The sequence below is a fragment of the Arachis hypogaea genome, chromosome 3, assembly GCF_003086295.3.
Source record: "Arachis hypogaea cultivar Tifrunner chromosome 3, arahy.Tifrunner.gnm2.J5K5, whole genome shotgun sequence".
NCBI classification, from domain to species: domain Eukaryota; kingdom Viridiplantae; phylum Streptophyta; class Magnoliopsida; order Fabales; family Fabaceae; genus Arachis; species Arachis hypogaea.
In genome coordinates, this window is record NC_092038.1 from 130,479,776 (window position 1) to 130,507,137 (window position 27,362).

Consider the following 27,362-nt stretch of genomic DNA (forward strand, 5'->3'; position numbering starts at 1 on the left):
GGCCAGAATTACCGCCAAGGACTTACAGGTTTACAGGAATCGAAGCAATGCCTTTAGGTCTCTCCGAAATTGCCTGTGTTGGGAACCACCGGTAGGTAATAGTTTTAAAGTTAATTGTGATGCAAGCTTGTATATGGATTCAAATTTAGCGGGATTTGGGTGTATTATTAGAGATTCTAAGGGAGATTGGATCTCGGGCTGCTCTGGAAGCATTCCCCCTTGGTCTATAATCAGATGTGAATTATTTGCTGCTTGGAGGGGGCTGGTTTTAGCTTGGGATTGCGGTTTGAGGGATATTATATGTGAAACGGATTGCCTTGACATTCTGCCCATCATGCATGAGCTTACAAGTGGGTATTCATCTGAAGTAACAGATTTGGTTCACAAGATTCAGGAGCTTTTATCTCGTCCTTGGCTTGTTCACGTTGAATGGGTGTCTCGAGAAGCAAATAGAGCTGCGGATTGGATGGCTAAATATAGTGCCAAGAATAACTCTAATCATGTTATTTGGTCTGAGCCTTGTGTTGATCTTCAACGAATCATCCGCTCGGATTTAGGATAGTTTTTGCTTTGTTTCTTTCCTTGTTTAGACACAAAAAAAAAAAAAATCAAATTTTAGGGTGAGGATGCACAAGAACGAGTACTTTTTGCATCAATGATGAAGAAAATCATCTATAAAAAATGTTTCAAATATTTCAAAAATACTAATATTTTAATAATTTTAGTTATTAATCTTAATTATAAAATATATACATAATTAAAATTAATGGCTAAAATAATTGAAACTCCAGTTGAAATACTTAAACATTTCGTGTAATATATATAATTTATAGCATTAATAATGTTTTAAGTAGTTTGAACAAAATGCTTGATTCAAGATTACTGCATAAAGAATATTAGAAAGTCATTTGAATTTATTTTTATCATTAATTAGTCATCAATATTTTTATGCTAAAGTATGTTATTGAACTATTAAATTAAAAAGAATTAGATTAACAACTATAAGTGATGACCAAAAATAATAAATTTTAAAGATAATTTATGCAAATAAAATAATTAGAAAGAAAACTTATGCAAATACAACTTTACAAATTACTAGATGGAATTGCAACATTTCAATTTGTTTGTAATTCACTACACCTTACTGCGAATAATTCCATTTTCATTAACAGGTAAACCACTGCATCCTGCGGTGGCCGTTTACGTTCGAAAACACTAAGAGCATAAATTGCTATACCCTGTAGCGGTAGCAGTTTATGAAAGGATAAATGTATAAGGTAACCCGCGATACACTGTAGCGGATTATAAAGGAGTTGGTTCACTATATAAATCGCGATACCCTACATGGTTTCTTCACATGTAGCTGCTTGAAAAATATATCTATGTGTATGTTTGATAAACGTGTTGGAAAAAAGAGAAGTGATTCTAGAAATCTAATTTATATAATATATGTTGTTCGTTTTATGAAATTTTTATTCTTTCTAATGAGTTTTTTTTTTCTATTCTTTGATGTATTCTATTTTTGTTTTGTACGAAAAATTTTATTTTTTATTCGACTTTTTAAAATTTGTAATCGTAATTATTATATAATAAAAAAATAGTATTATTCAAAAAATGATAAAAAAAATAATAAAAAATATTAGACATAAAAAATAGTAAATGATAAAAAAAAGTTAATATGAACAAAGAAATAATAAAAATTGTAGAAAATAATAATATACATGAAAAATCATAAGTAAAATAATATAAAAATTATTTATTATATAAATAAAATAAGGGGATACTACACATCCATGTAACCATGTAATCAAGTTGGCCCAACACCAAAAAAACCTAATACCATTAAATGAAACGTGAAATACACGAGCCCAACACACGAAATCGCTCTTGCCTAACGTTCTTCTCCCGCGCTTCTTCTTCTCACGTTCGTTTACGCACGGAGCGTCTTCTTATTCGCCTTTCTCCTTCTCCTCCTTTTTCGCGTTCCTTCTTCTTCACGTGGTTTTTCCTTATCGTCATTCTTTTGTTGTTGTTGCTGTATTTTTTTGTCTTTTCCTTCTTCTCTGGTGAAGAAGCAGTAGAAGGTGAGGAAGAAGAGTTTTGAATAGTGCAGAATGAACCGAAGTACTCATGGTGAACCGAACACAGTACTCATGGTGAACTGAACACAATACAATTGTATAGTATTGAGTGAACAAAACATAATCCATTATATAAAATCAAATTCAAACAGCTTTACGCAGAATGAACTGAACACATTACTCATGGTGAAACACCCAACGGTTCTTCTCCCCCACGCTTCTTCTTCTTCTCTTCTTCTTCTTCTTCTCACGCTCGTTTACGCACGGAGCGTCTTCTTGTTCGCCTTCTTCTTCGCGTTCCTCCTTCTCCTCCTTTTTCGCGTCCCTTTTTCTTCACGTGTTTTCTCCTTATCGTTATTCTTTTGTTGTTGTTGCTGCTGTATTTTTTTGTCTTTCTCTTCGGTGAAGAAGCAGTAGAAGGTGAGGAAGAAAAATTTTAAATAGTGCAGAACGAACCGAACACAGTACTCTTGGTAAACCGAACATAGTACTCATGGTGAACCGAACACAATACAATTGTATAGTACTGAGTGAACGAAACATAATCCGTTATATAAAATCAAATTCAAATAACTTTCTGCAGAATGAACCGAACACAGTACTCATGGTGAAATAATTGTATAGACTGAGTGAACGAAACATAATCCATTATATAAAATCAAATTCAAATAACTCTGCTTACAATTTACATATTATCAATTCAATTCAGTACACCTCCGTCCATTTAATTCAATTCAAATTAGCAATTGTGTTCCATTCAATTCTATTCAAAATTGAATAATCCAAACTTTGTGAGTTTAATTCGTTTCAGAAGAGTAATCAAAATCGCTCTACTGATTTGAAATTGAGTCATTTATTGTTTCGATTCAGAAATGCAGATCGAATAAGAAAACGAACAAGAATAGGAAGAAGATAAATGCAACGTAACTAGATCGAAATAAGAAAACGAGAAGATGAATGCCACCAGAGGAGAACGACGACGGCAATGGAAGAATGCAAGCAGAGAAGAAGAAGGTTTACGTTGAGCAAAATTTTAGGGTCAGCACGTTATATGTAGCGCGTGTATGACAAACGAGTGATGGGTGGAGGACGCGTTTGTGGAGGAAATTACTTGGTTAACAACCATGTAAAAATACATAGATGCAGCTTTTCTGATAAAATAAATACAATAAAAAATAAAAATATGAAAGAGAGTACTATAAATTTTAAAATGTTAAACAAAAAAAATATATTCTATAATTTTTTTAGTATCATCAGTACTCTGTAATTTAATATTATTTTAAATTATAAATTTTTATTATTTATGATTCTATTATTACTTATAATTAATTTTTTATTTATTTTATACTTTTTGATAGAATCATAATAATTCATATTATGCAAAATTTTGATAATAAATGTATTATATAATAATTACAATTACAAATTTTACAACTCCGAATAAAAAATATTTTTTTTATATAAAACGAAAATAGAATTCATTAAAGAATCGAAAAAAATTCATATAGATAAGAAAGAATAAAAAATTCCACATATATCATATGAATAAAAAAATATAAAAATTAAAATATAAAAGAGTATTAAAAATAATAAAAAAAATAAAAATATTCACTTTACTAGTGATGAAAACAAATTTAAAAGATTTTGATTAAAAAAAATTGATACAAACCTTTTATAAAATAAGTTTGTGTCATATTGATTTATACGATTGTGCCACAGCAGTAAATGAGAATTTTACAATTTTAGAAAATAAAAATAGTAGATATTTATATAAAAATGATACAAAAATAATTAAATTTAATATATGTTATTATTCAATTGAATTAAAACATAACTATTAAATATAATTAGTATCTACATTAAAACTGTAATAATTATTTTTAGTTATAAATATTTAAAGTGTATAATGCCACATTAATATTTGTTTACTATATATACATATATTTTAATATATCATAAAACATTCATGAGTTAATATTTAAAAAGAGATAGATCAACTTCACAAAATTTTTACTGCTGTTATTGTATATTTTTTATTTTTAAATAATTATATATAAATTATAAATATTTTTATAATTGAGTCTTTAAATTTAATATTAGTTTATATATTATCTAATTAGTAAACAATATAATATTTTTAAATTTATAATATATAATATAATTAATTTAGGTTTTAGTCTACTTAAAATTAAACACAAATAATAATAACAGTAAAAGATTTTATTTATCTTTTAATAACACTTTAAATTTCAAATCTTTTTTGTATCACCTCAATCTATCTAAATCTTATCTTTTAATCATATCTTAATTTACATAAATTGATCAAATTTTTTTTATTGTCATCTATCTATATATATAACTTAGCTAAAAACTTTTGTAGTGCACTTTCTTCTTCATAAATTAGTATTGGAGAGTCCTGTGTCAATTGAAAATTTGACATAGCTCGAGTCTAACATACACATCATGGGTGAGGTTGATCAATGGGAAAACATTCATGAAGATATGCTGAACCAAATTGCAAAGCGACTCTATTCATATGATGACTACCTACAACTTCCATTGGTTTGCAAGCAATGGAACTCCAAACTTCCCAAGATTCCCAATGGCATCAAAGCTCCGTGGCTGCTAGTACCTATTGGTGGCGCTGCTAAAGAACCTTTCAAAGCTGGTAAGGACATCTGCCATGTCTCACAACTACCTACCATTGATGAAGAAACTGTTGACACTTTCAGTGTGGAAGAGAAGGGAATTTACCATCTCAAACTAGAGCTGCAATACAATCTTATCCGTGGTTCTTGTCATGGATGGCTAATAATTGTATCCATATATGAAGGCACTATACGAATGCTAAATCCATTGACAAAGGTTTGCTTGGATCTTCCTCCAATCTCAACTCTACCAAACGTAAATGATGATGGAGATGAATGTTCTTATTATCTTGGACCCTTCAAATACATCACGGACATTGTATATGCATATAAAATTATAGTTTGGAAGGTTGTTATAAATTCAGCTCCTATCAATGACAATAACAATAATTTTATGGCTGTGGCTTTATATGGAGCAGCTCATTTGGCTTTTTACAAGTCGAATAGCAGGAAATGGATCAAATTAACAACCAATGCCAATCCATATACATACTTTCAAGACGTTATATTTTTTCAAGAGAAGATATATATAATAGATGATAATGGCCAGCTATACGAGTTTGATACAAACACAAAGGCAGAGCCCGTGAGAATAACTCATGAAGTCACGCCTCCATCTGATGTTGTCACTCAAGAAGAAGTCACCAATCTTAAATACCTGATTGGTTGTGCTGATGGAAGTTTATTGATGGTGGTAAGACATGTTCATAATTTGATGCAGCAAGATAATCAGCGTTCCTATGAGACTATCAAATTCGATATTTATGAATTGAAGAAAAATGCAAACACATGGTCAAGAATAACTAGTTTGGGGAATTATGTGTTGGTAATTGGATTCAATGGTTCTGTTCAAATGTTGGCTGACGATTTTTCAAATTGCAAAGGAAATCAGATCTTCTTTACTGATAATTTTGTTGATGACCAAACGTTAGACGACGTTGTTTACTATCATAATATTGGCATCTTCAATTTGGAAGATGAGAGTTGTCAAACAGTATTATCAGATGTTAACTTTTTTTGTCCTCCTGTTTGGATATTGCCTTAATTAGCTTTAGGTTTTTTTCCTTTTATCCTTAGATTTTCAATTTGTACTTCTAGAAAGTATTGTGTTTAGATCATTTTGCAAACTGTCTACTAAATCTTTATTTCTTCCTTTCATCAAGTTTAATATATAAAGGTGATGTAATGACATTATTTTAGTCAAATATTTCTTATTTATTTCTTTATTATTTTTTTATCATTAATTAGACATTATATTTTTATCGCAAATCTCAAATCTTAAGATAAACTTAACCATGTTAAGATGTTAATATAAATTGATTGGTCATAGTTATTATTAACCAAAAAAGAAAGAGCACAACAGTGAAAATAGGACGGGGAATAAATCTTTCAGTGGATACAATGATACATAGATGAATGATCTAAATTAATACACAATCTTTTAAGTGCGTGTATATCTCTCTTAACATCACTGAAAAAGATAAACAATAATAACAACCATTAAAATATATAAGTAGAAGAATTGAGTGCATTTTTGAATTCGCATAGCATTCTTCCAAGGTCACTCCATACTCAAAACCTTGCGTTGAATGCTGGTTCTTAGATGCTCTTCTTCTTCTTCTCGAAGGTTGCTGGAGTTTGGAATGGCAACCACTTCCTTTTGTTCCTACAAAACTGTTTGGTACTACCGCTGCGTGGGCCTTGATCCTTGAACTAACCATTTATATCATACAATCCTTATTGTTAAAGAAGAATAAGAGTTTATGATGATGAAGAAGAGTGCTTTTGAGAAGATGGTGATGCAGAAGAACAAGAGCAAGGGAAGCCACGAGGATCAGAAGCAGCAGCAGTGTAAGAGGTTGTTGGTGAGTATCAACGTACTTGGGAGCGCAGGGCCAATAAGGTTTGTGGTGAATGAAAAAGACACTGTTTCTGCGATCATTGAAACTGCTCTCAAGTCCTATGCTCGTGAAGGCAGGCTTCCTCTTCTTGGTTTTGATCCCACCGACTTCCTCCTTTATAATGCATGCTTTGATGGTATCACTCTTACTCAATAACACCTTTTTAGGTTTCCATGAATTTTTTTGTATCAAACTCTAAATTTTTAAGCGATAGAAATTCTCTATATCATATGAATAGAGATACACTTGGTGTTAGAGAGTAACAAGATGTGATTTTAGAAGAGTCCAATATTATAATAATGTAAAGTTTGGTTCATGAGATTTTTGAAGCTGACTGGTTATTTTTATTGGTTTTTATGGAAACTGCTTTGAGAGCTCTGAATCCATTGGAAGCCATAGGATCTTATGGGGTGAGGAACTTTGTGCTGTGCAAGAAGCAAGTATGTTCATCAAAGACAGAACGGAACACAGAGCTGATATCTCAGAAAAGCAATGGTGGTAGTGGCTGGAAGGCATGTTTCAACAAATCATTTGGATTGAAAATTTTATCCCATTGAAGAGATATATCAATTTGAGCTATGAAGAATAGTGTGGTGTTGATCCATTTGGTTGTTGATAACAATGTCGAAGATGAACATGGGTTAATTTCTCTTTGGATTTTAGATTTTTTTTTTGTATTAAGTTTCTTTTTTTTTAAAAAAAGAGATATATCAATTTAGTGTAGAAAGTGTTCTAGCTATGATTGTTCTTTGTTATTCAATAATAATGTGTTTGTTAGTTGCAGTTGTGTGCCACTGCTACTACTAGTTTAATTGCTTTGTTCAAGATAGCATAGACGATGTTTTTAACACTCAAGATTATATATTATATGTGTTTTTTATTAAGCAAAAGATGCATTTTCTTTATATGTATATATCGATCATTCGACCTCTTTATTTATTTACACGCAACCCGTATTGATTTTAGACTTCAGAATTAATTAACATGGGAATGAATATGCTATTTGTTTGGTATTGCAATTCATTTCTCTTTATGATTAAAGGTACTACTAATCTTATTCTATATATTGAGAAATTTGATATATAATATGCAAAGTGGAAGATTTTTTATGCAGTTTCTTTAAAAAATCAACTAAAAATAAAGTAATTTTAGTCAATTAATTAAAAAATAGGTCCGTTACAAAATAAATAACTTTTTACTATATTAGTTTTTCAAATTTTAAAATAAAAAAAAGGAGTTGCTTAGATTGTATTATAGTTAATTTCCTATATTTTTTTACGTGTGCTTTGGAGGATAGGATAATTAAGAGCACTCTATGTTCTTAAATATAATCCATTAAAAGAAAACAAACACACAAGCCTTAGTAGTCAAGGTTGGAATATTGAAAAAAGGAAAAAAATGTGGGAATACAGATAGCCATAGAAGGTTTGATATCGTTAAAACAGAGAAAGTATTGCAGAGTCCTGTGTCAATTGACTCCAACCAATGACAATAACAATAATTTTATGGCTGTGGCTATATATGGAGCTTGTAATTTGGCTTTTTACAATTTAGTTACCCATATCAAATTATCTAATGTTGGCTGATGATTTTTCAAATTGCAAAGAAAATCAGATTTTTTTTATCGATAATTTTGTTGAAGACCAATCATTAGACACTGTTTACTATCATAACATGGCCAGTTATAAGATACAGATTTATTTATACAGTTTTAAGAAGGTGTTGACAAGTAACAAAGATGATAGTATCAGAGAACAGGCTTGGCAAGGTTTTATAACATTGTCTACCTTGGCAGGTGAATGTGGAGCCGGCTAATGAAAGCTGGAGCCGATGTAATAAATCTAAAAGTGGGTTGTAACAAGTCAGTGGGTTGAGCCTTTGCTTTAGTTGTTAGTTTTTTGCTGGGCCTTTGCTTTAGTTGTTAGTTTTTGGCCATGAGTGGACTGGGCCTTTGCTTTAGTTTTTAGTTTTTGGCCATGAGTGGACTAGAAACGAAATGACATAAGAAGATAGTCCCGTACTTCACGCCAGGCACAGCAACCATCAGCACCGAATAAAAGTGCGGGGTATACCAGCAACGTAAGGTGAATTTGGTGGTTGGTATTGACTCCATAGTTGAAGTAGCAGCAGTGGGCGAGCGGAAGTAGATCGGTAGACAAACCAGGAAATCATTAAGGGACCGGCCGTAGACCTCGTCGTCGCCGGGTCTACGACTGTGGGGGCCAAGTCAACATTATAAATGGCCTGGCTCCACACGTGATGATGAATCGGAGGGTCGCACTGCGAGTGTTGAATTGTGGCAGCTGTGGGGACAAACCACCTTGGTGCGTTGTCTTAAAAAACCAGCCTACTTCATACCAGCTTCCGCCCGCGCTCGCAGTGGTAGCGTCTCATGCAAAGCCACAATCAACGCCGGATACGAGAGGAACCAGCAACCTACACTGGAGTTGGTTTCAAGCCTTTGACCTCTGTCGCGGCAACACCTTCAGCGGCTGTCTCTCTGTCTCTCGAACTTAGGACATCAATTTTGGGCATAACATCGTTAGTGCTTCGCCCTCCTTTGATGCATCAGGGTATGCGGCTGGGGTTTTTTTTCTCCCTTCCATTCACAAAGAAAAAAAAAAAGCCCATCTTCTTTGGATATCCAAATTTTTTTTGGCATAGTCCACCAACAAATAGTCCAACCAAAAAACTTTGGCTAATGGCTCAGCTAACCCTAACATCAACTGATAGACAAGCCCTGCAATAGCAGAGCAACGTGTCGATCTCATATGAATTTGGGCAGAAAATCTATAAATCTGTACCAATTTCAATCTGTACAATAGAATGACCTGAACATTGGCATCTTCAATTTAGAAAATGAGAGTTATCAAACAGTATTATCAGATGTAAGCTTTTTTTGTCCTCCTATTTGGATATTCCCTGAGCTTAGTTTTTTTTTCTTTTTATCCTTAGAGTTTTAATTTGTACTTTTGGAAAGTATTGTGTTTAGATCATTTTGCAAACTGTTTACTAAATCTTTATTTCTTCCTTTCGTCGAGCCATGTTTATTTCCTTTTTTATTATTAGCATCACAAGTTTTGTAACACCCTATTACACAAAGCATTATACCTAGGATATAATACAGAGGTGGTGAGGCGCTACGACCTCTAAAATAAAATGTGTACATATAATAGCAGAAAGAATATAATAAACTAGGAGCCTTGAAAAATGGGTAAAATAAAAATCACGAAATAAAAATGCAACGCTCTGGAAACGGAATGACTGGCATGTGGAGAGAACTGTAATTATCAGTCATAAAATAATAAAAGTAGGAATAGAGAGCCAAAGATACAAAATAACAAGCTCCTAACTCAGTTTGTAAAGTCAAGGCTGGCCGGAGAATATTTACATATATATACATACATACATACATATATATATATATATATATATATATATATATATATCTAAAACCCAAATGTACATAAGTAAAACCCTGCCTCTCCATAAACCTCTAAGAGGATCAAAAGACTAGGTTATGCGGAAAGAAAGCTAAGTACATACATATACATCATTGTGCACCAAAATAACCTGGTAACCACTTCGCTTCAGGAGCTCAGATGCCTAATAAGACGCCTCTCGACTTGCATCTGAAAAACAACAACATAGTATGGAATGAGAACTAGAGGTTCTCAGTATGGTAAAGGTGCCACACACATAATATATAAGGCCTTGAGAATGCCAGAGGCAATCCTAGAACGCCGACACTCAGATTATAGAGCTTAAAGTATTAAACAGGAGCCATAAAAGGTGGTTTTCTAAGAGTATCTAAACCTAACTTAACTTAATCTTAAATTTAAGTTCCGTACTACCATTCCTCTATACTTCCATCTCCGTCAGCATTTCATAGACAATTAAACAGATAAAGGCAAGCACAAGAAGGTTATAAATACTGCAAGTAACAAATACACATTTAGCATGGCAAGTACACTTAGGCACACCCAGTTAATGCACAACAAGTATTCAAATAGAATACATATAATGCATGCTTGTCCTATGGCTGATGAGACTCATTTGTCGGTTATCCAGCCAACACGACAAGTCTGAATTGTACTTAGATTGTCCCCCGACGTGCATCCCTAAGAGTCTATGCATAGCTTTATCTCAAATAATCAATATTGCTCAATGGGGGTAATATTCCAGGGAATTTATATAGTGCCCGGTCACACTTACGTCGCAGGGTCAACAGAGTATTGAGTTTTCAACCTGGTACACGTGGTGGCAAGCCATGGCACTTTATCCATGGAATCTCGTATCTCAAATCATTAAATCATTCAAGCCAAATTTCATACATAATCTTTCATTAGAACATCCAATTAAGTATCATATACGACTCATCCATAACATCTCATAATCAAATCATCACTTTTCAACTTTACTTCACCTCCAAGTTATCCCCATCTCCTAGCTTCATTTGATTATCAAGTTTAACACTAATATTCATGACTAAAAGAATGAAAATAGAGGTTTAGAGGTTTGAAATTTAGTTTAAAATATTAAAAATCATATTTGCTGAAATAGGAATCACGCGTGCGCGTGAAAATGTAAAAATGCAGCTCGCGCGCGTGTTCCTTTGTCATGCGTACGCGTGGGTGTAAACTTCATGTCACGCGTGCGCGTGGGTCACGCGTGCGCGTGGGTCACGCGTACGCATTGCCGAAAATCCACTCCACGCATACGATGGGCGTACGTCCTTGAAAAAAATAAAAGCTGCAGAATTGGTTTCAAACACATTTTATAAACTCAATCTTCCAAAGGACATAACTCAGTCATTTTAAATTGTTTTTCTTCCGTTTTTTGAATAACATAAACTTCACGAGTCCAATTTTCATTTAAAACGAGTTGTAATCAATTTGGGGTTCCAGAAGCCAAGTTATAGCCCTCCAAAGTTCAACCCAGAACCAATTTTTCAAACCTTTTAAACCTCATTCTCATCCACAATTTCCATTCCATTCACTTTCAACATATCAATTTCCAACACGACACCCAGCAACAACACTCAACCAAATATATTCACCAACAACAACATCCAACACATTTAATCATGGTTCTTTCCAAATCAACATGACAACCACCACCCACAATCAATTACTAATTATCCACGAACACCAACCAAATATACTCAATAACAAACTACTAAACATTAATCATACATTTGCATTCTAACTTATCCTATGATCATCTAATCTAAGTTTTCACAGAACATTATATATTAAATGCATGAAACCTAAACCATACCTTGGCCGATTTCCTCCAAGTTCCAGTATTCACAATTTCAAACTCCAATTATTTATTCACAACCTAATATACATTCATAACACATATATATCCAATTTAATACTCAAAGCTCAAATTCAATGAAATTAAAATAAAATTATCATATTCTCACCTTACCCAAGCTTCACATAAGCAAGAGTGAACGTTTTCCTCAAACTAATTGGATCCTAAAATATCAAAAATCAAAGAAATTCAACATTCCCATTCAAAATTTGAAAATTGGGGGAAATAAGAGGATGAGGTAAAATAGCAAGTTACCTATGAAATTATTCCGGTAGAAACATAGAGCTCGATAAGGTGAATGCGTGGCCGCAAACAGTGCGGCGATCGGAGCTCGGACAGAGAAGTTACGGGAGCGGGAACTCACCGTAAGGGTTTTGGGAATGTTTTCCTTTCTTTTCCTCCCCTGGACCGTTGGTGCCTCTGTTGCGTTCTACGAAGGAAATGGGCTTCGAGCTCATTTAATATGTTGGTCCGATTGGACCGACGGCCCGGTTTGGGTTCGGTTCAACCAGTTCGGTCCGTTCAACCTATTCTTGGACCGTTTTCTTTGAAATTGGTGTCAAAATTCTCGTTTCGATGAGCTCTATCCTAAGTTGATATAATATTTGCATTTCTAATCTTCCTTGTTAAAAACTAATTTATTAACTAATTATCTACTAATTTAACCGAAGTTTACAAGTTTAATATGTAAAGGTGACATACAGACATTATTTTAGTCAAATATTACTTATTTGTTTATTTGTTTGCATATTTATATTTTTCATTTTTTGGTCTTTGGAGTTTTTTTCATAAACTATAACAAATTTTATTAGAGGATGATGGAACTGCTTGAACTTGAGAAGGGGTTGAAAGTTAACTCGGATTTAAAATTCTTGAATTCTGTTTTCGTAAAAATTAAATATGCAGGAATTTTTTTCGTTTTGTCTCATACACAAAAATAAAATAAAAAAGAGAAGAATGGATAGAGCCCAACATGTATCCTGGTTCAGTTTTTATGTGCCATGAAATCTACATCTAATCTCCACCACAACCATGGTAGAACTTTCACTATAATCAACAAATTACAATCACCAATACTATTAAACTACTACCTAATTCAACTAGTATCTACCACTAAGTTTTCTTCACCAAAGCTCATCTTCCCAAGTGCTTTTCCAACTTGGAAGGAGAACCTAAACAGATTCAAATTCACCAAGTGCTATCCCAATTTGGTAAGGAAAACTAGTCCTAGTTCAACAACTCAGTTACACAGATTTTTTAATGGCTCTTTCATGCATCATTCTTGCCTTTTCTCTCATGACTTTTTCAACTCACATATTCAGCTCTAGTATGTTGAGATGATGCTCTTGAATTTGCTCTCTTTTTCTTGCCTTCAAATGTTTGAAGTGAGGTCTGTTTTATACCATCAGTTTGCTCTCCAATTTGTCTCTTCCAATTTCTTGTCCCATCAACCCGTTGGAGCTGTCTCTGAAGGCATGCAGTCTTTTTTCATCTTACTCCACTAACTCAGCTGGTTGAGGAGCTATTCCACCACCTCTGCTGTCCTTGGATTTACTTTCTTTCTTAGCATGCATTTCTTTCTTACCTCTGCTATCTGAGAAGTTGCTCCACTACTTCTGTACTTTTGCAAATTTGTGTTTTTGCTCTCTCATATTCTGAATTTTGCTTTAGTGATGTCCTTGGAATAGTAAAATTATCCTTGTGTCCTTATTTTTGTCTTGGTGTTACAGCTGTCCCAGTGTGATGCCAAATATCTTTTGTTCCTTTTTTCTCCAATTCGGTTCTCTCTCTCTTGGCATATTTAGTTACTCATCAAAATACAAAGGGCTGATGTTTTGTATCACTTGAAATTGCTGAAGCACTATGGACTTGGACTAAGGAGTAAGTAATTGAGCCTGCATCGCTAGCACACACATTAAACGAACTTGGACTATTAACTCAAATAATGTTTGTCATCATATGAGCCCAAAATCAAACTTAGCTCTACAGAGGATTATTAGAATTTATTGTTTTTGATCATCAATTAGTTATTAATATTTAAAAATGTGATTAAAGTATGTTGTTGGATTACTAAACTAAAAAAATTTGATTAATTGTCAAAAACAATGAAAGATATTGATGAGTTTGGAAAACTCCAAATTAATTTGATGATGATCAAACATTATTAAAATAATTAATTACAAAATTATTAATTTAATTTTTAATCCACATTTATTAATTAATAATTTTGTTATTTGCAGATTTTGTAGCTGGGCTAAAAACTGAAACAAGCCCAATATAATGATCAGCCTTGTGTAGAAAATATTTAAAAAAAATATGGCTGAATTATTATTGTATTAGTTGGACCAAATTTCATTGTCCAAAGCCCAAATCAAATTCTTGGTGAAAGACCAACTAGCTTGGTCCGAATTGAAATTAAAAAAGGGAAAGAGTAGTGCTTGTTTGGTTTCGGTTACCCTTGCTCACTTTTGATGGAATTCAAATTTTATGAATTAGCTTTAAATGCCTTGGAAAATGGAAAGAGAAAATCTGAAATTGATTTTATGGCATTTAATGAGTTATTCACGTTACAAGGCAAAAGCATGGGAAGTTGGTTTTAATTAATTTTAATTGATTATAATTGATACCACTCAATACTTCCAAAGCTTTTCTTTTCTCTTCTCTCTCTTCAGATTTGGTCATGTCACAAAGAAGAAGAAGAAGCAAGTTATCAGAGATGAGGCACTGTAGCAGTGAAGCTATGTGCAAACAAGAGGCCATTGTGATGATGGCGTTAGGAAAAAGAAGATCCATAGTAGGGTGTAGCTGAGATCTTTGCCACTTATGGTAAGAAAGTGGTGAGGAAGTTTCAAACTCTCCATACCCGAAAATGGAAGAAGATCCAACTCGGTCAGAAAAGAAGATCCATTGGGGTATGGCTCATCTCTACTCTCTGATCAACCACCACAAAAGGTAGCTACTGTAGCTACGTGGAGGAAGAAGCAGAAAATAGAGTAGATGAAGCTGTCAAGCATCAAGGACTCATCAAGGGTCAGGAATCCTTCTTGGGGAGCAAGTCAAGATGGAAATCTCAGATTGATGAAGCTTGGTGAGAAAGGATGAGGAAAAGGTAATTGCATGTTGGATTTTGCATTTGGTTCTCTCTCTTCCCTCTCTGGACGAACTGGTTTTAAGTTGAAGAAGAAGAAGTTTAGCTCGGTTCAACCGTTTCAACCTTGGAGGCTTCCCCTTCTATAATAAGGGTGAACAGCCAAGGCTTGAAGTAAGGAGAAAATAATGAAAGCACAGAGTTCTCATAGCTACCCAAGCTAACAGAAGTTCTTCTCCTTCAACGTATTTCATGTTGTATTTTTTTTGTTTAGTTTTGTCTGTCTTGAGTCTCATGGAAAAAGGTAAACATTGAGGTTTGTAAGAAAAAGCCATTGAGCATAAAAAGGCAGAGTATACAAAATTAAAAGAAAAAGTCATAGATGTCCTAAAAGTCCTTTGTACATCTGTGTTGTGTTTCATGATTCTGTGGGGATTTCCTTACAAGTTGGGTTAGCACTTAGTAGTTGAAAGCTTGGTAGGTGACCAAGTCAAGTTCAGGATTGAGGTTTGTTGAGTTAAGAAATTAACAAAATTAATTAGTGATGACAAACATTATTTTTGGGCAAAATAAATAATTAGTATTGATTAATTATAATTACTTATTACTAATTATATTGTTTATTGTTGCAGGCCACAATTCAATAGTCCAAATGGAATGAAAAGCAATCAGCAAGGATGTTGGGCTGAAAGTAAAATTAAGAGCCCAAGGAAAAGCAAAGAAAGAAGCCAAAGAAATCAAAACGGGCCAAGCATATCACTAATCAATCCAAGCCCGATCTGATTTTAGAAAAGCAAATCCCTCTCTTTTGTATAACCAAAAGCAACGTTCACCTCTATGAGTTGGTTAGAAACTCAGAAAAGTTAGAAAGAGAGAAAGAGCTTCTTCCCTAAGCTAATCACCAAAGAAGCAAGAGAGAGAAGGATTAAGCTTGAAAGGCAGACGTCAAATCACCAAGTTCAAACCAAATCAAGCTTAGGTTAAAGGAAACACATTTCCTCTTGCATGCATCAGATCTTCTTCTCTTCTTCCCAACTCTCTGCTCTATCCAAAATGGGATACAAAGGAAAACTAGTTTCTGTTCTTCTCTACTGTGTATCTACGGTCTTAAACATGACTTGGGGACCAAGTTGGTTTTTAAGGACTCAGATCAAGTTGACTATTGGAAGACTCATGTGGTTGCTGCTTTATGGCTTTTGGTCAAGATGAAGAAGTCAGAAGCAAAGTTTCTAATTTGGGGATTAAGGAGAAAAAGTGAATCTGTGGGTTGGTGAAACTCAAGACTCAAGGTGTTGACCTTGGAAAAAGGACCAAGGAATATGCAAGGAGATAAAAGAAGCTTGCTGTTCATTCAGAAGGCAAGGAGAGATAACCAGAGTATTGAGGTTTTGTTCTGAGAAGTGTTTTTTGAGAGAGTTCAACTAACTGGACAGTGTAACCTAATCAAAGGTGCATTCCGCCAGTTTGAAAAACTGAATCAGAGGCTTGCTAATCTAGTTTTCGCATAGCACAAAGGCTGTTGATGAAGTCAATCTCCTTCATGTTTTACTGATTCTAATGTACTTTTCTAAGTTTATCTTTCTGTAATTTCTTGTGAGAAAAGGCTTTGTGAGAAAGCTCAAGTAAAAGCCATGAGTGGAAAAGGGCAGAGTGATACACTTGAGAGAAAATCCTAGAGTTATTTTCTGATTTCTTTAGGTTGGTTAAGTGTCTTGTATCTTGTACATGTTAGGTATCCCTTTCTTAGTTGGGTTAGCACTAAGAGTGAATAGTTAGGTGTTAGCATAGCCAATGTCAAGTTAGGTTAGAACTTGAATGGGAAATTGGTGTATGTAATACTTTTAACTATAGTGGAAATTCCTCCATTGTTGTGGAGGAGACTGGACGTAGGTTGCATAGCACAACGCAACCGAACCAGGATATATGCTGGCGTTAGCTTTTCTCTTCTCTGCTATGTTCTGTTTTTTGATATTCATGAGACAAAAATAAATTATCTCATAAATTTTCGCTGCTGAGTACAAACAGAATCCGAATTGAAAGTGTAGATCTAAAAGGGTTATAACAGCAACTTAAAAGGAAGGCATAGATTCAACCCCCTTCTCTAAGCCTACCACAACCTTCAATTGGTATCAAGAGCTAAGGTCTCAAGAATCAAGCTTAATTTCTTGGAGCAAAGATCCAATGGCAAACAACTTGGGCACAACCACAGTTGCCTACACCCTCACTGAAGGCCAGTCAAACAACCGGCCACCTTTCTTCAACGGGAAGAACTATTCCTATTGGAAAGAAAGGATAAGGACCTTCATCCAATCCATTGACTATAATATATGGAAGATTGTTGTGAGCGGTCCCAAGATTCCAACAAAAATAAGTGCTGATGGAATGGTGACTCCAAAAGAATAAGCTGAGTGGAACGAAGATGACAAGAAGAAGATAAAGCTGAATGCTAAAGCAATCAACCTTCTTCACTGTGCTATCAGCTTTGAAGAGTACCAGAAGGTGTCTAGATGCAAGACAGCCAAAGAAATATGGGAAAAACTCTAGGTTACACATGAAGGCACTAAACAAGTCAAAGAAACGAGGATCGATATGCTGCGAAAAGAGTACGAGATGTTTAGCATGAAGGATGGAGAAAGCATTGATGAAGCGTTTGAGAGATTCTCAATCATAATCAACTACCTTGATGCTATGGGTACAAACTATGCATAACAAACCTTGGTGAGAAAACTCCTTAGAAGCCTCACAAAAGAATGGGAAAACACTGCCACTGTCCTAACCGAGAGCAACAACATAAGTCCCATAACTTATGATGAGTTGAGAGGAAAACTCCTTGCCTATAAAGCCACACACACAAACACAGACTCAAAGAAAAAGGGAATAGCCCTCAAATCACAGATAGAACTGAAAGAGAGTGAGTCTAGTGATGATATTTCAGATGATGAGCTTTTATTTTTTGCTAGGAGATTTAGAAGGATGATGAAGAACAAGGGCAAATACAAGGGTTCAAGTTCAAAGGAGCACAAGTTTGACTTAAGCAAGGTGACGTGCCATCACTGCAAGGAGGCTGGACACTTCAAGCTAAATTGTCTAAAGCTCAAAAAGGAGGACAAAGAAAAGAAGGAAAGAAAGAGAGTACTCATGGTAGCTTAGGAGGATCTTGAGAATGAATCAAATGAAGAAGAAGAATCTGAAGGTGAAGACAAAGATTGTTTCATGGCTGGAAACAACAATCTTGATGAGGTAAACTACTATGATTTGACCATAGATGATTTACATGCTATTATTGATGATCTCACATTAAATACATCAAAGTTGCTAGATAAATACAAGGAGTGTAGATCTAAAAGAGATGTGTTAAGAGCTGAAAATGATTTTTTGAAAGAAAAAGTGAAGGAAACTGAATGTGCTTTGGACATTATTGAAGAAAACAGATTTTTAAAATCTGAACTTGAAAAATTAAAAGGAAAGCACATTATGGATCATTCTCATGAGTTAATTGTTGAAAATGAAAGATTAAATGATATGATTAAAAGGCTGAATGGTGACTTAACAAAATTTGCTCAAGGTTCAAGTAACTTGGACAAACTACTTGCAAGTCAAAGACAATTGTTTGAAAAATCTAATTTAGGCTACATAGCCAAGGAAGATGCAGTTTCTAATATTTCCTCTATAAAGTTTGTGGCCTCTTCATCAAATACAAAAAACACACCTAACAAATCTGGTATTGGGTATGTTCCCACACTTGAGGAGAAATTTGATGAAGTTCACACAAGCGAAACTGAACCTTCACCAAGAACCGAACCTACTTCAAACAGGCCAGGTTTGGGATATTTTTCGAAAAATGAGGCTGCTTTCAAAAAACCATTTTTCTACAACAAAACCTCATTTTCGAAAACTCCAAAGAGTTTCAAAAATTCTGGTGAAAATATTTTTGCAAAGAGGAATGATTATAACAAAAATTAGTTTGTCAAAAGAAATTCATCTCCTCCAAAAACCAGAAAATTTCAACTATTTAATCATTTCAAACAATATAACTCACCTCAATTTCAGCAACACACATCAAAAAATCATTGTGTTAATTGCAAGAAATTTGGTCACTCATATGCACAATGCTTCATTGAAAAGAGAGTTGTAGGAAACAAAGTTTACAATGTTGTTTGTAATTTCAATGCACTTGGGCAACCAAGATGGATTAACTTCAAAGGATCCAAATTAATTTGGATACTAAGGCTACTTGAAACTCATCATGCAGATTTCCCTAGCATCCAAGAACAAAAAGGACATGTGATATATAGATAGTGGATGTTCAAGGCACATGACTAGAAGATCAACCTACTTCATCAAACTAAATAAGTATGATGGAGGTTTTGTGACCTTTGGAGATGATGGTAAAGGTAAAATTATTGCTGTTGGAGAAGTAGGTAATAAGCAATCTGCTTTTATTGATGATATACTTTTGGTATGTGGGTTGAAGCACAATCTTTTGAGTATTAGTCAGCTGTGTGATTTAGGATACTTAGTGATCTTCAAGAGACTTGAATGCTGTATTGTTAATGAAAAGACAAATAAAGTGATATTTGTTGCCAAATGTTTTAATAATATGTATGGACTTACTCTTGATGAACTAAAGGATCAAAATGTAGCTTGTCTTCACTCTAAAGAATCTGAAAAGTGGTTATGGCACAAGAGATTGGGCCATACAAGTATGTTTCAAATAAACAAACTTGTAAGGAAAGAATTAGTAAGAGGTCTTCATTTGATAAAGTTTGACAAAGACATCACTTGTGATGCTTGCCAAATGGGAAAACAAACAAAAAGTTCTTTTAAACCAAAGGAAGACATCTCTACTAAAAGACCACCTGAGTTGCTACACATTGATTTATTTGGTCCAACAAGAACTCAAAGCCTAGGTGGTAAACATTATGGTTTAGTAATTGTGGATGACTATACTAGGTTTGGTTGGGTTTTATTTCTTGCACACAAAAATGAAGCCTTTTCGGCCTTTGAACCTTTTTGCAAGAAAATTCAAAATGAAAAGGATTTGAAAATCTCTTCTATAAGAAATCATGGAACTGAATTTGAAAATTATTTGTTTGAATCCTTTTGTGAGGAATTTGGAATATCTCACAACTTCTCTTGTCCAAGGACACCACAACAAAATGGTGTGGTAGAAAGGAGAAATAGAAGCATACAAGAGATGACAAGAGCTATGCTTTGTGAGAGTAATGTTCCAAAATTCCTTTGGGCTGAAGTGGTTAACACGGCTTGCCACATTTTGAATAGAACAATCATAAGGAAATTTTTGAAGAAAACCCCTTATGAACTTTGGAAAGGCTACCCACCAAACTTAGACTACTTACACATCTTTGGATGCAAATGTTTCGTCTTAAATAACAAGGATAATTTGGGTAAATTTGATCCAAAGGCTTATGAATGTTTGTTTGTAGGATATTCCACAACTAGTAAAGCATATAGGGTTTATCATCAAGATGCTAGAATTATTAAGGAGTCCATACATGTTACATTTTGTGATACTAACTTGGTGCAAAGCATTTTAGAAGATTGTGATGCAGGAAATCAAGCTCAAAAGGACGTTGAAACTGGGCAAAATCAAGAAAATGGAAATTCTGCTCAACCTGACCAAAAAACTGCAGTTGCTAAAAATTCTAGAAATAATTCCATTTTGTCTCATGAATCTGAAGGATATCCTGAAGCCAGCAGCACCCAAAATCCCTTGGTAACTGAATCTGCCTCCAAGTCCACCAGACATCATGAAGGGAGATTCTTGAAGAATTATCCAGAGGAATTTGTCATTGGGGACGTCTCTCAAGGGGTTAGAACTCGGTCATCCACTAGAAAGGAAAATGAAGAATCAAACATTGCCCTCCTTTCACAAATAGAGCCTCAAAATGTCAAGAAAGCCCTTAGTGACCCTTCTTGGGTTAAAGCAATGGAGGAAGAGCTTCTTGAGTTTGAGAAGAACCAAGTGTGGACGTTGGTTCCAAGGCCAAGTGGAAAGAAAGTGACCGGCACCAAGTGGATATTTCGGAACAAGTTAGGAGAAGATGGCAGCATTACAAGAAACAAGGCAAGGCTTGTGGCACAAGGATATGACCAAGAAGAATGAATAGACTTTGATGAATCCTTTGCCCCTGTTGCCCGAATGGAAGCCATAAGACTTCTCTTAGCCCATGCTGTATTTTGTGGTTTTAAATTATATCAAATGGATGTGAAATGTGCATTTTTAAATGGTGTGATATATAGAGAAGTGTATGTGAAGCAGCCACCTGATTTTGAAAATAAAGAGCATTATGATCATATTTTCAAATTATCTAAAGCTCTCTATGGTTTAAGACAAGCTCCTAGAGCTTGGTATGAGAGACTTAGCTCTTTTCTTTTGAAAAATAGTTTTCAAAGAGGCACCACAGACACAACTCTATTTATCAAGAATTCTAATGATTATTTTATTCTAGTCCAAATATATGTTAATGACATTATTTTTGGATCAGCAAATGAATCTCTTTGTTCTGAATTTGAAAAACTCATTACAAGTGAATTTGACATTAGTATGATTGGTGAACTTAATTTTTTCCTTGGGCTGCAAATTAAACAAACTGAAAATGGTATTTTCATTCATCAAGAGAAGTATGCCAAGGAATTAGTTAAGAAATTTGGTATAAAAAATGCCAAACCCATGTGAACTCCCATGCACCCTAATTCTAAATTAGATAAGGGAGAAATAGAGAAAGATGTAGATGAGACTAGGTATAGAGGAATGATTGGTTCTCTTATGTACTTAACATCCTCTAGACCCGACATTGTGCAAAGTGTTGGATTGTGTTCAAGGTTTCAATCCAAACCTAAAGAGTCACATATTTCATCAGTTAAAAGGATCATTAAATATGTTCATGGCATATCCAATTTTGGTCTTTGGTATCCTAAGATTGATGATTTTTCTGCAGTTGGTTATTGTGATGCAAATTTTGCTGGTGATAGAGTTGATAGAAGGAGCACTTCAGGCCTATGTTGTTTCCTTGGAAAGTCCTTAAATGTTTGGTCAAGTAAGAAGCAACCAACAGTGGCCTTATCCACTGCAGAGGCTGAGTACATAGCTGCTTCTTCTTCTTGTTCTCAGCTTTTATGGTTAAAAACACAGCTTGCTGATTACAAATTAAATGCTGAAAATATTCCCTTGATGTGTGATAATATGAGTGCCAGCAATATTTCTAAAAATCCAGTTTTGCACTCTAGGACTAAGCATATTGAAGTGAAATTTCACTCAATAAGAGAACATGTCTAAAGGGGGATATTAGTATTTAATTTGTTAAATAAAAGGAGCAATTAGCAGATATTTTCACAAAATTATTAGCTAAGGATAGATATGCATGCTTAGGACTTGTCTAGGAATTTTGAGCTATGATTCCTTATTTGAAAAATACTGATGTATTTGCTGGAGCTTTTTGTCTCATAAACAGGTATGAGACAATTCTGGGCAGGTGATGAACGTTTCCTTCAAATCAGCGTATTTTGGGCTTTTTTCAAGTGAAAGTTAATCTGGGCCAACCTCAAAATCAGATCTAGAGTGGTCCAATATGTTTCCTTAAATCCAACCATCTCTGGGCCCATATATGAATGTTACATTTTTTGTTTGGTTGTTGTGTTTGGTGGGCTATGTGCTTAATTTTTTTTTAAAGGATTTTCATTTAATGTTCTTAATCCAAAAAAATTTTTCAAAATTTAAAATTAATTTCCTGTTTTAATTTTTAAATCAAATAAAATCTTTCTTTTATGAGGTCAGGTCTTTTCATGTCATTTCAAAAGTGATGCAGTTGCATGGTTTTGGAAATCTACTTTTGGGTACGGTTACTAACACTCCCTCTCTTCCCTCCATAACTTCTCCTCAAACCCTTCGGTTTCTTCCCTCTCACTCCACTGCTTCTCTTCCATCAAAAGCCTAAATCTAACCAAATGGGGAAGAAAGTTATTGCTAAAAGAGCACCGCGTGAAAAGATCCATAAGCTTCCAGGATATCCTAGACCATCAACTCGCTCTCAAGACCCCACTTTCACTCCTTCACCTTCTCCGCCTACCTCTCCTCCTCGCACTACTCCCATGGCACGAACCAAGACCACGCCAAGGTACCCTGTCCCTGCCAAGCCGACACCACCACCGAAGGTCACAATTTCCAAGCCAGGCTCCTCAAAACCTGGTCCTGCGAAGCCTAGCTCCTCCAAGGGCAAACGTCCGGCAGCTGAGGAACCTGTTCCCGAACCAACACAACCCAAATCCAGGTCGGTTACTGTGCGCTCTCAACGAGGTAACACTCGAGTCCCTCTCAAAAATGTTAAAGAACCAGACATTGGACCTTTTGATCACAAATCTCATTTTTTGACCTCTCACTCGAACTATAACCCCTATAGATTCAAATCTGCCATGAATAATGACTTTTATGATGGGGTTATCAAGTATCGCACCCTATGTTCATCTTTTCTCGCTGATCTGCCATCTTTGAAAAGAAAAGGTTTTCCATTTGTTGATAACTTGATTTTTCTGGACTGGAATCTTCTTTTTGACATCAAAAAGCCTGTTTATCCCTTATTGGTCAAAGAATTTTATGCAAACATGACTTATCATGAAGACACTGCTCATTCATATGTAAAGGGGTGAGACATAGTTTTAAATAATGAAACTATCAGTGATGCTTTGAAGTATACTGATGTTGGGCCTTGTGCTTACACTTCGGTTAAGTGGGATGAAGGAGTTGGAATTTCTTATCATGATGCATTGGTCACATTTGTGAACATGTTTCTTTAATTGATGGTATTACACCCACTCACAAAGCCCTAGGATATGAGCGTGCTCAGTTGCACCGAATGGTCAACCACATTATTCTGCCTCAAAGCGGCTCATATCAAAGGGTTTCCTACACTGATACTCTTGTTTTATATGCCCTTCTCACCAAAACTAAAATTTCATTTGCATACTTGATTGTTAGATATATGTTTGACTCTGTTAGGAGTGAAAAGAACAAAGCACTTCCTTATGACATGTTTCTAACTTGCATATTTGAGTATTTTGGTATTGACTTGACCAATGAGGAATATGAAAATAGACATTTGTACCTAAAAGGGGGTGGTTCAGTGAAACAGAACAAAGGACCTACTCGAACTGAAAGGGTGGTCTTGGATGATGAAGATGATGACTTTGTTCCTGAGGATTCTCCTTCTCTCTCCACTGAGGGTACATCCATCTCTACTAGGAAGAAATCTGCTTTGCTGAATGTGGTAAAAGATGTTGTTCAGGAGTTTGTTTCCCAATCAAATCACATGATTGCGATGAGCAAAGAGCAAAGGAAATTAGCTAGCAAGCATGAGAATTTCCTAAAGAAATCAAGGGATAGAGTGGCTGTGTTCATGACCTTCATTGATAACCTTCAAAAGGATGAAGACCCTGCCACTGATGTTGAAGAGGAAGTTGATTCGGAGGAAAATGGTTCTGATGCCTAGGAATTATCTCATGAAAACTGCTATTGCTGCTTTCTGTTTTATCTCATGACTTATGTTTCTTTTATTACTGTTTAACAGTTTCTTTTTAAATGACTGTAATAACTCTAAATACTGCTGCACTTTTGGGAGTTTAGTTAGTTCTTTGAACTGTGATCTAACTCTTTTCTGCAGGATACAAGGCATTGTTTTTGTTGATAATGCTTATTATCCGCCCTTGATGACAAAATGGGGAGTAAAAGCAATGAGAGAGTGTAAATGTGTGTCCTTAAAAAATTTTCTTTTTGGCATTACTGCAGCTAATAGTATTTCTTTTGAAGTTTTTGTCTGATTGCTGCATTAATATTTGAAATCACATGTTGAATCTTTTAGCTGCTAATATTAGCTAGATGTTAGGCTAATAATGTGGTGTTGCTTGTGTGATATCCCTTAAACAAGATTAATGTGCATAGCTCTCTATAGTGTTCTCTTTGAGTACTATAGAAAACAGGAACAAAGAGGAAAGCATAAATCCAGGGGGAGCTAATTCTGAAAAAGAAAGGGGGAGCAACATAAAAGCAAATGACAACAATCAAAGGGAGTTTCTAAACCTTACTCAAATTTATTTCCTTTTGATTATTGCTTAAATCATGTTTGTCATCAAAGGGGAGATTGTTGAGTTAAGAAATTAACAAAATTAATTAGTGATGACAAATATTATTTTTGGGCAAAATAAATAATTAGTGTTGATTAATTATAATTACTTATTACTAATTGTTTATTGTTGCAGGCCAAAATTCAATAGACCAAATGGAATGAAAAGCAATCAGCAAGGATGTTGGGCTGAAAGCAAAATTAAGAGCCAAAGGAAAAGCAAAGAAAGAAGCCAAAGAAATCAAAACGGGCCAAGCATATCACTAATCGATCCAAGCCCGATCTGATTTCAGAAAAGCAAATCCCTCTCTTTTGTATAACCAAAAGCAACGTTCACCTCTGTGAGTTGGTCAGAAACTCAGAAAAGTTAGAAAGAGAGAAAGAGCTTCTTCCCTAAACTAATCACCAAAGAAGCAAGAGAGAGAAGGATTAAGCTTGAAAGGCAGACGTCAAATCACCAAGTTCAAACCAAATCAAGCTTAGGTTAAAGGTAACCCATTTTCTCTTGCATGCATCAGATCTTCTTCTCTTCTTCCCAACTCTCTACTCTATCCAAAATGGGATACAAAAGAAAACTAGTTTCTGTTCTTCTCTGCTGTGTATCCACGGTCTTAAACATGACTTGGGGACCAAGTTAGTTTTCAAGGACTCAGATCAAGTTGACTATTGGAAGACTCATGTGGTTGCTGCTTTATGGCTTTTGGCAAGATGAAGAAGTCAGAAGTAAAGTTTCTAATCTGGGGATTAAGGAGAAAAAGAGAATCTGTGGGTTGGTGAAGCTCAAGGCTCAAGGTGTTGACCTTGGAAGAAGGACCAAGGAACATGCAAGGAGATAAAAGAAACTTGCTGTTCATTCAGAAGGCAAGGAGAGAAAACCATAATATTGAGATTTTATTCTGAGAAGTGTTCTTTGAGAGAGTTCAACTAACTGGACAGTGTAACCTAATCAAAGGTGCATTCTGCCAGTATGAAGAACTGAATCAGAGGCTTGCTAATTTGATTTTCGCATAGCACAAAGGCTGTTGATGAAGTCAATCTCCTTCATGTTTTACTGATTCTAATGTACTTTTCTAAGTTTATCTTTCTGTAATTTCTTGTGAGAAAATGCATTGTGAGAAAGCTCAAGTAAAAGCCATGAGTGAAAAAGGGCAGAGTGATACACTTGAGAGAAAAGCCTGGAGTAGTTATTTTCTTATTTCTTTAGGTTGGTTAAGTGTCTTGTATCTTGTACCTGTTAGGTATCCCTTTCTTAGTTGGGTTAGCACTAAGAGTGAATAGTTAGGTGTTAGCATAGCCAATGTCAAGTTAGGTTAGAACTTGAATGGAAAATTGGTGTATGTAATACTTTTAACTATAGTGGAAATTCCTCCATTGTTGTGGAGGAGACTGGACGTAGGTTGCATAGCACAAGGCAACCGAACCAGGATATATGCTGGCGTTAGCTTTTCTCTTCTCTGCTATGTTCTGTTTTCTGATATTCATGAGACAAAAATAAAGTGTCTCATAAATTTTCGCTGCTGAGTACAAACAGAATCCGAATTGAAAGTGTAGATCTAAAAGGGTTATAACAGCAACTTAAAAGGAAGGCATAGATTCAACCCCCTTCTCTAAGCCTACCACAACCTTCAAGGTTAGATTCTGGACTTGTCTCAGATAGGAAGGATAGTTCCTAGGAAGAATTGGTGTCTGTAATCTGCATGATTATAGTGAAATTCCATCATTGTTGTGATGGAGACTGGATGTAGGCTGCATTGCACTTAGCAGCTGAACCAGGATACTTCTTGGTGTGATTCTCTCTCTCTTCTACTCCATTTCTGTTTCTGCTGCATATGAGACAAAACTAAAAAATATCTCTTGCCTGGTTACGAGACAAAAAGAAAAAGTCTCTTGGTTGGGTACGAGACAAAAAACAAAAATATCTCCTCAAGGCATTCCAAAAGATAGCAAGCATTACACAGCAAAAAGAGACTAAGATTTAACCCCTTTTCTCTTAACCACTGATTACCATCAAAAATAAATAAATAAATTCTAACAGCTTTCTAACATTTTTGTCACTGGATAATAATAAAGTTCAATCATTGAGAGTTAAGTTGAGTTGATCTAGTAATTTGCTCACTAGTCCACTTAATTAAATGTCGAGAGTTCAAATTCCACCTCGTGCATTTACCAATTTATTAATTCTTAAA

At 34.8% G+C, this 27,362-nt stretch overlaps 2 protein-coding genes across 2 annotated transcripts; both read left to right on the forward strand.

Annotated features, from left to right (window-relative positions):
- The first annotated feature begins 4,544 nt into the window (after positions 1–4,544).
- Positions 4,545–5,774, forward strand: LOC112782635 (putative F-box protein At1g65770). Its single transcript, XM_025825117.1, has one exon. It carries the CDS (start codon positions 4,545–4,547, stop codon positions 5,772–5,774), a length of 1,230 nt encoding a protein of 409 aa, XP_025680902.1.
- Positions 5,775–6,498: 724 nt separating this feature from the next.
- On the forward strand, positions 6,499–7,465 carry LOC112782643 (uncharacterized). Its single transcript, XM_072232068.1, has 3 exons — positions 6,499–6,766; positions 6,961–7,142; positions 7,409–7,465. Exons 1-3 carry the CDS (start codon positions 6,499–6,501, stop codon positions 7,463–7,465), a joined length of 507 nt encoding a protein of 168 aa, XP_072088169.1.
- The last annotated feature ends 19,897 nt before the right edge of the window (positions 7,466–27,362 follow it).

What these genes read in the sequence shown, in the direction of transcription:
- LOC112782635 (XM_025825117.1), top strand. Translation starts at nt 4,545, where the DNA reads ATGGGTGAGGTTGATCAATGGGAAAACATTCATGAAGATATGCTGAAC.
- LOC112782643 (XM_072232068.1), top strand. Translation starts at nt 6,499, where the DNA reads ATGAAGAAGAGTGCTTTTGAGAAGATGGTGATGCAGAAGAACAAGAGC. An exon ending in TTATAATGCATGCTTTGATG is followed by an intron (nt 6,767 to 6,960) that starts GTATCACTCTTA and finishes AGATTTTTGAAG; the next exon opens with CTGACTGGTTATTTTTATTG. An exon ending in ATGGTGGTAGTGGCTGGAAG is followed by an intron (nt 7,143 to 7,408) that starts GCATGTTTCAAC and finishes TGTGTTTGTTAG; the next exon opens with TTGCAGTTGTGTGCCACTGC.